The following is a 9010-nucleotide window of genomic DNA, read 5'->3' on the forward strand; positions in this document are numbered from 1 at the left end:
AGAAAACTAGGGCCATGGTGATTATCCCATATGTGAAAGGAGTAACCGAACCACTAGAAAGGGTATTCAGGAAACACCAGGTATCCACAGCAGTGAAACCAAAAACAACATTGAGGAACCTGCTTGTCCACCCCAAGGACAAGATGGGGGACCACGTGAAAACAGACTGCGTATATAAAATACCATGCAAAAGCTGTGATCAAGTGTATATTGGAGAAACTGGCAGGACCTTTGGCAAAAGACTGGAAGAACACAGAAAAGAGGCAGACAACAGCGAAACCGTAAGATATACACGCTCCCAGAAACAACAAGCACAAAAAGAAGAGAAGAAATTGGCAGTCACAGACCATGTTGCCAGAAACAATTGTGTGATAGACTGGGAGGGTGCCAGGGTCATAGATAGGGAGGACAACAGAAGAATCCGTTGGATTAAAGAAGCAGTCTGGATAAGGAAGTCTACACCAGTGATGAACCGGGACGAGGGGGGATACAAGCTCAGCCACGTTTGGGATTGCATTCTCGCCGCAAAAGCGCCACCTACTTTGGCGTTAAATAGCGGCGAGTTGCAGAACTCCAGTCAGAAGCTCTGAGGAAGGTGTCTGATAGACATCGAAACGTAAGCAGGTGAGAACCTTACTGGTTGTGTTAGAAGAAAATCCTATACCCTACAATAATTATTGTCTCCCTACAGTGGTAGCACATATGAAGACATTTCTCATTCCGGTGATCTCATGAGCGGAGGCCTAGCTCGAGCTGTCAACACCAAATCTAACCCCAACCAACCTGTAAGTTCTGCACTTTCTTTCACCATTATATACTAGATATTAGAATGGAATTCTCAATGGGTTATCCGCACAGACCATACATTTTCTTAGCCTCCATAGCAGGCTTATAGAACTGGGGGTTTGGTGGTCTTCGGCTGTTTTCTGATTAGCACAGTTCTAAACGGGGTTAATTCAATCAGGCCGGCTATGTTTTCTATATGCAATCAGAAAATAGCACATAAAAGCTCCCAAAGACCATGAAGACCCCCCAAAACGTTAACCCCCAGTTATTGGCATGCTATGGAGGCTAACATTTTCTTCTTAATCTGGTTCTGTGTCCAAGCATGACAAAATCCTAATTGTTAAGAGCCCTACAGTTTTGACTATATCATAACAGTCCTATACAAGAATATGTATTATAATATAACAGTTAATGTTACCAGGCTGAGCTTGGTATTAAAATTTGATGTATACCTAGAAGTACATAATGTAGGTTTTACATACCCTCTTAATCTTTGCAGTTAAACCTATCCTCTAAACACTCAGTTGTTTCTACAAGAAAAAGCAATAAACGCATCATTGTAGACATTTTACTTCCTTTTTTTCACTGGAGATGGTGACTAACCTAATGACTTAGAATTCTAAGGTCTTGCTAACATTAAATATTTTGTGACTACAGCTACAGTTGTAAACCATAATAAATTATATTCTGTCTTGTCCGCTACCTGAACCACACAAAGGATGAACCATATGATGAGGTTTGTATCACAGTGCTTTATGTACCAAGCTTGGCGGTGTCATGAAATGATTGGGGAATCCTAAATCCGAAATTTTCAACTGGGTCTAGCTGATGGCAGCATGAAACTGCAAAATTATAATAGCATGTTAAAATGGGCTGGGACAGCTGGATTTCAAGCAGCCTGCTCTGCAAGTCAAGTCAATTGCTTGACAGACTGTTGAATAGGCATAAAGCCACAGCAATAATTTTTATGGATGACATTAGCATGCACATTGATTTTTGCCAGATTTTGAAGAAGAAAAAACAAATTTTGCTGCCCTCTGACTGTGGTAAACATGCCAAAAATGGGCAAAGATGTCTGTTGCCATGCCGGAAGGTGGATGGCAGATAAATATGAAGAGAGGACACAAGAAAAGGCTCTGATTTATTCTTTTGTCTTTCACTTTGATGCAGTGAAAAACCATAAATTTTGTACAGTGATTGAAAACTTTTATTCTTCAGTGACAAATGGATGTTGTAATAGTTGGCAGTAAACTTAGCACGATGTAACTGTTGGTATCATTTCTTGTTTATAATGTCAAAATTTGAAAATGTGGGAGTCTTGTTTTTTTTTGGCCCGCCTTGTTTTTTTCGCCCTATCGCATTAGATTTGGAGTCTACGGAGGATGTCATCCATAAAATTTACTTGCTGTGGCCTAATAGACTGAGGCATATGGCCAGGGTGGTTGCTCAATGTTAATATAATTATGACATAACGAGTCTCGTGACTTGTACTGTTGCAGCGAGCCAAGGATGCTTTGACAGGTTATGACGAGGTAGAAAGGTGGTTAGCAGACAGTGACTTGGTAAGCCATGTCTGAGTGGTGTGCCGCTGACTGTGCAGTAGTAGACTGCACATACATGCACGGAGCTCTATAGTAGCACGTCGGCAGTACGTACTGCACCTGCGTGAAACCCGTAATGTATTGTACATAGCACTTCGGCAGAACGTCTCATATAAGGTTGTATTCGCGCATATAAGGTTAACACTCCGTCTGTAGTTTCCAAATGTTGTGCCGGAAAAGATATCTTCTGCAACAGGCAAAATTTTGATGCAACGTTGACCAAAAATCCACCGAAAACCGTGAAAATAAAGGGTTCTGCGCAGGCGCAGTACGTTCTGCCGACGTGCTCTCTATAGTACAGTAGGGCAAAGCACAGAGGGACAGACACTTGTCACAGCAGGGACCTTGATATCTGAGAGTCTGGCCATGTGTCACTTGTAGAAAGTGTAACACAGTTTAAAACAGGGCTCGAAATTCATTTTTTGGGAACAGGTGTACTGGTGCACCCAACCTAAAAAATTGGGTGCACAAAAATTTTTTGGGGGTGCACCATATATGATAAAATATTAGTAGAATGTCAGCAAACTAGTTATAATGTTTCATTTCCAAAGAAAAGTACTATAACTGTACAATGATTTTATTATTTTTCTGAAACTTGGATGTTAAGAATATGATGTTAAGAATATGATGTATACTACAGTCTACTATACGTTTAATTTCTTTAGATAAAAATGTAAACCTACATGTACATTTGTACAGAAATTTTTTTTACAGAAATTTTTGGCTGCACCAGTGCACCCACAGAAAAAAATGGGTGCATTAAGGTGCACATGCACCCAGTATTTTGAGTCCTGAGGTACTTTTCAAGTGCTACCAACAGTTACTCTCTCATCTGAAGGGTCCTGGACCTTTTAACCAAGTGGTTATGGCGTTGTGGCTGCAAGCTTGCAGCCTGGGCCACCAGCTCACAAAGCCAACGCCCTAACCACTTGGCCAAGAGGATCAGGACCTATTGGATGGTCAGTTAGTGGTGCTTGAACCCTACTAACTGCTACTGTTACATCATGAGAAACAACAATAAAATCATTCTGTGTCTTAAAGGGCTAAGTGACAAGTATCTGTCCTGTAGTGTGGCACTTGTAGCAGCGTCTTAAACTTGACTTGTCTCTGCATGTGTGTGACCCTGTCTGGTCCCTTTCAGCATGCACAGCCCCTAGATGAGGTAGAAAAATGGCTTGAGCAGAGTGACCTGCCGGTAAGTAGAAGAAGCATGTGCACATGCTGGCATGTGTAGTTACTACGTGTTTGCATCATATATACATGAAAGTTCATCTGTGTTCAACTTGGTAGTTACATGTTTAAGTTAAAACTTTTGGTCCAACACAAAGAAGTTCTCTCACCTAGAGCTTTTGACCAGTCACTCTGATCTTCCTCAGTAGACTGACCCAGTGAAGCTTGTCACGTGGCTTCTTTTAAGTGTGACGTCAACACTGGGTCAAACATCATTGAACCGCGATGGGGGCCGACATCGTCTACCAGATACCTTTGACCCAGTGTTGACGTCACACTTCAAAGAAGCCACGTGACAAGCCTCACTGGGTCAGTCTACTGAGGAAGACCAGAGTGACTGGTCGAAAGCTCTAGGTGAGAGAATTTTTTGTGTTGGACCAAATGTTTTAACTTTAAACAAGTGTTTGCATCATTTGGAGCTCTGAGATAAAATTGACTGTGCTAAAGTATCTCTCAAAATTTGCTACCTTACTACAAAATGACTGGCATATTGGGTTGGCATATTGATTTCCAAATTATCATAGTACGGAAGTTCATCTGTTTTGGTAGTAATCGTAGTACAATCATAGATGAACTTTATTCCAACACAAGAGTACACAGGGATCAAATTTACATTAACATTGTACAATACATTTACCAAATAGGTAATTCCACAATGTCAAGCAGTCTCATTTGCCAAATGCTATTTTGAAGTAGAAAATACAGTAATTCTTAAGCTTGGTGTGTAATGTATTTCAAAAATAGCTTGAAAGTCAGTGGCCCATATGTTGAATAGTTACTAGTGATGCAAACATGGCAACTACAATGTTTGACTTACTTAATATTAGACAAATTTCTTGCTGTAGACAAATGTGTTCGTCCTTTCTTTTCTGCTCTCAAAAAGCTGCATGCTGATAGCCCATAGCATCTAGTATTCTGTGTTGTGATGACATTACCGGTACTTAACACTGCATTCTTATGATTTGTTCAGTTTTTGTATGATTTCAGTTAGATGTGAAACACAACAGTGATTGTGTATTATGGTCCAGATATTTTAGTAACATATGAATGTTGTAAGTTTTCTTTTTTTTTCGAAAAAAGTTGATACAATACATGCATGCCCCTTTGGGTTCATACCAGCCCCTACAGACCGGTGAACAGGCTGCTAGCAGGGCTTTGCCGCAATCTCTCGTTCGCCACGGCTTGGTAACATCCCTTGCACCTTCGTTCATTCAATCAATCATTCATTCATTCAATCCATCTCACAGATTCTGAAGTAATTGGTGCTGGGTTCAAATTACCAGCTTTGTAAACTGATGTTTAATTCCCACCAAGAAGATTAAAAGTCATAACTGAAAATGTGTATCTTTAATTTCAATCATGCTTTGCAATGTACATGTAGTGCATTTCCCTGCAACCTTTGCATTAATTACAAGATAATTGAAACAAATTTAAGGTATCAATGATACCAATCACACCTTAATTGATCTTCTGTACATGTATCTCAAATCAACAATCAGTACGTATTGGATTTTCAAAGTCGTTTAAACATCTAAATTATCTTAAGCTAAAAATAATTAGGTAAAACTGAATCATCGCTTTGCCCACATACATGTGTACAGCAAGTTATGTTGCAATTGGGGATAACTTGTAACTTTCTTCAATTCATATTCCTATTAGTATTATGTAGCTTGTAAATTCTGAAAAGAAAAAAAATAGTTAACCAAAAAAGTATTATATTGATATATTATTGAGGATATCAAATTGATGTTGTGTTCCCACAGCAATCCCCTGGTGCAGCCCAGCCACAGGAGGAAGATGTGGAACCTGTCACCAGTGCAGGTGGGTGTTGTGCGACAGAAACAACCTGATCATCAGAGCTGTGACAGTCCCTTGAATGAATTAAATTATAATCACTTTGGTTTACTGGTATTGATAAGTTGTACATGGCAGCTAATAACTGAATCATGTGCTGATCAAAATAAAACTCAAGACAAATACAAGTGACATCTTGGACACACATTGTAAAACATCAAATTCATTGTAACACAATCAAGTTATGTTTATACTAGACATAAAGATAACATTTTTTGAAAAATGGAAGAAAACATGAAAGTCTATAATCATGTCATTGATTTTATGGTATCTTTTTTTTGTTCACTTGAAAAAGCTTCATGTTGAACATGGATTGATATCTTTTAATTTGATCAGTAAAATTTTTCATCAGTAAAATTGAACCTGATTTCCAAAAAACAGTTACTCAAGCAACTGGATATGATTTTGGAAACGGTCAGACATTTCAGCTAGTATCCAGTGAGACCAGACCTATAGCTGGTCTCACAGTCACTGACCTCTGGTCTCACAGTCACTGACGAAAGGTAGTGGATGCTACTACTATTGCTAGCTGAAATGTCTGACTGTTTCCAAAATCATATCCAGTTGCTTGAGTAACTGCTTTTTGGCGTATCGTATTACCTGGATGTCTAACCTTCATTGACGTGAACCTGATATCTTCTGATGAACAGAATTTGACCGGTTTTTGGAAGAGCGAGCGAAGGCAGCGGACACCCTGCCTGATCTGAACAGCCTCCCCGAGGTCCCAGCCCACCCCATCAACCCAACCTCCACCGGCGCACCAGCACCTGCCATCCCTCCCAGGAGAGGCAGGCAAATGCAAATGGAGGAGTCTGAGAATACATTATTCGGATTGTAGTCGAGGGTCAAACTGCTGTCCTATCAAGGAGGGTCTTCACGAAGTCCTTTTGTGTTGTCAAGTAGATTCTTTCCTTGCCAACTGTACAAAGTATTTTTTCCATAGCAAATAATGAAAATTATGATAATCGTGAAAGTGATAAACTGTCAAATGAATTGTATTTTTTCCCATTTCACCTTGGTAAGGAGAGAAAGTTCCTTTTCTTTCAAATTTGTGTCTTTTTTTTTTAACTTAGTTGTGGATTTAAATTGATGTACTTGTCTATGTTTTCCTTTTTGGCCTATGAATTAGACAGAGAGCTTGTTGGTACTATATACATGTATAATGATATCCATAATATTGAATTTGACATGTATGTAATCATTATGTAAGAAATAAGTGAAATGTTAGGAGGTGATAACATGAAAATTAACATGTTTTCATTGCTTATATATTGTAACAAAGTTAATATTACATGCTTTGTTTCTAGTTTTGGTGGCCTATGTTCAAGTAGATTGTACATGCACCAAATTGTTATCACTGCTTGCAGTAGATGTTAAAAGCACACTCGAATTTCATTGTGTACAATTTTTGTTTTCAATGTTCCAAGCATTACCCGACACCATCTGAAAATAAGGTGATGATCACTATTAGAAGGTCATACAGAAAAAGAATGCTAAATCAAAGGAGTGGAAGAAAGCAAGCTATAGGAAAGGGATGAGCTTATTATTCGAGGGATAGATCTAGAGATGTTGCATAAGAATTTGTTGGGTCTTCAAGTTGCAAGTACATGTAGCCACTCAAACAATAGCTGTACTGTCATGAAAGTTCATCTGTGTTGGTAGTTACATGTTTAAAGTTAAAACTTTTGGTCCAACACATATAAGACCACACGTCACACTTCAAAGAAGCCATGTGACAAGTCTCACTGGGTCAGTCTACTGAGGAAGACCAGAGTGACTGGTTGAAAGCTCTAGGTGAGAGAATTTTTTGTGTTGGATCAAAAGTTTTAACTTTAAACAAACTATAGCTGTGTTATCCATTTACAGCTCTTGAGTGACAGTAGGAAGAAAGTCTTGTGTAGCAAAGAAATTAGAACATAATAGAGAGATTTACATGTAAATGGTGTTCTAACTACAATGTATCTGTCTAAAGTCCTATCATGAATACTATTTAATAATTTCTCATTGTGGTATTAATATTTACCTACATGTACATGTACATTACTGACTAACATTTCCTCCTAAGGCCACACCAATTTAATTTGTTGGTTGTCAGATTTTTTACCAAAAATATGAAGCGACAGGGCAAAATAAATGAAAAAATAAAAACAGGTGTAGGCATTCTATTATAGCTCCAAATGCTACAATTATAGGAGCCATGAAGTCAATACAAAAGGCTGGGTTAATATTTAAATAATGAATTTTGAACTTTTAATCAGACCACTGCATTGATAGATGGAGAAACTGTAACAGCTAGGAAGAAAAGCACTTTCCTCAACTGTTGGGGGCAAAATATGAGCATGTTTCATTTGATTCAGAACCAGATTTTTTTTTTTTTTGCAAATCAGAAAAAAATGAAGAGGCGAATCCGAGAACCAACAAATTAAATTGGTGTGGCCTAATACAGATACACCAGCATTATAATTATTACATTCTGAAGATTGTACTGCTTGGTGTTCTATGTAACATACAATGTAGTGCCATTCGTATCTACATCAACTACAAATTTGAGACAGAATAAGAAAGTGTGTCCTAGACAAGAATAGAGCTATATTCTTATGTCAAAAAGATTTTATTCACAATACTGTGGTACTCAGTGGATACCAGCAAAATGTGGATTTGTCTGCAATCAAAAATCAGTTACATGTATGTATGAAGAAAAAAATATTGCTTTGAAAAAAAAAACAAATGTGTTGATGACACAAAAAAGCTGAAAGTAAAGAAAGAAAAGGATGGAAAAAATCTTGGAAATGCTACTGAAATGTACAAAAAAAATAGAAAATGTTAAAATATTAAGACTGAAGTTTCTAGTATTATGATTGACCTAAAAGCTCTCTTAATATAAGACATTGTCTTTTGGGATAATTCTTCAATGTGGTAGGTGTGCAACAAATTATTACAATGCTCTGTACACGTTGTAACATATTAGTAAGGGTTTTGACTGAATGTTATGTAGGACATGATACAAATTTGAGATATTCCAAGATCTGAATATGATATGAATGCGTGCAGCCTTCCAACAAAATATTAAAACTGCCAATTAAACTGAAGGCTTGGGGTTATTACCTATATTATGTATGGGCAGGTGGTATTTTTTATACATATCTTTGTTGGAGCAGGCATATACTGTGCACCGTATTAGGCCACAGCAAGTAAATTTTATGGATGACATCCTCTGCAGACTCCAAATCTAATGCAAGCGGGCGAAAAAAAACAAGGCGGGCCGAAAAAATAAGGTTCCTACATTTTCAAATTTTGACTCAATCATTGTGCAAATGGTTTTGATTTAGTGGGGAACATCACATATATACAGCCAGCATCATATATCACTGCATCAAAGTAAGAAAAAAAACATTAAATCAGAGCCTTTTCTTGTCTCCTCTCTCCATATTTATCTGCCATCCACATTTCGCCATGGCAACAGACATCTTTGCCCGTTTTTGGCATGTTGACCACTGTCAGAGGGCAACAAAATTTCTTGTTTCCTTTTTTCCAAAATT

General features: G+C 38.0%; 1 protein-coding gene across 10 annotated transcripts in view; it reads left to right on the top strand.

The window, feature by feature from the left end:
• Positions 1-7143, top strand: part of LOC109472595 (TOM1-like protein 2) — a 28448-nt gene extending 21305 nt beyond the window's left edge. For 5 of the 10 annotated variants that reach the window (XM_019772381.1, XM_019772387.1, XM_019772389.1 and 2 more), the window contains 6 exons: positions 692-785; positions 1505-1522; positions 3529-3582; positions 4737-4802; positions 5381-5438; positions 6122-7143. In XM_019772381.1, coding sequence (XP_019627940.1) covers positions 692-785; positions 1505-1522; positions 3529-3582; positions 4737-4802; positions 5381-5438; positions 6122-6309 — 478 coding nt within the window. In that variant the 3' untranslated portion in view covers positions 6310-7143. Of the gene's footprint in view, positions 1-691; positions 786-1504; positions 1523-2285; positions 2349-3528; positions 3583-4736; positions 4803-5380; positions 5439-6121 lie in introns of all 10 variants that reach the window. The other 5 variants (XM_019772384.1, XM_019772386.1, XM_019772382.1 and 2 more) reach the window with 5 other exon arrangements.
• The last annotated feature ends 1867 nt before the right edge of the window (positions 7144-9010 follow it).

Source organism: Branchiostoma belcheri, unplaced genomic scaffold (assembly GCF_001625305.1).
Source record: "Branchiostoma belcheri isolate BF01 breed outbred unplaced genomic scaffold, Haploidv18h27 scaffold28, whole genome shotgun sequence".
NCBI lineage: Eukaryota > Metazoa > Chordata > Leptocardii > Amphioxiformes > Branchiostomatidae > Branchiostoma > Branchiostoma belcheri.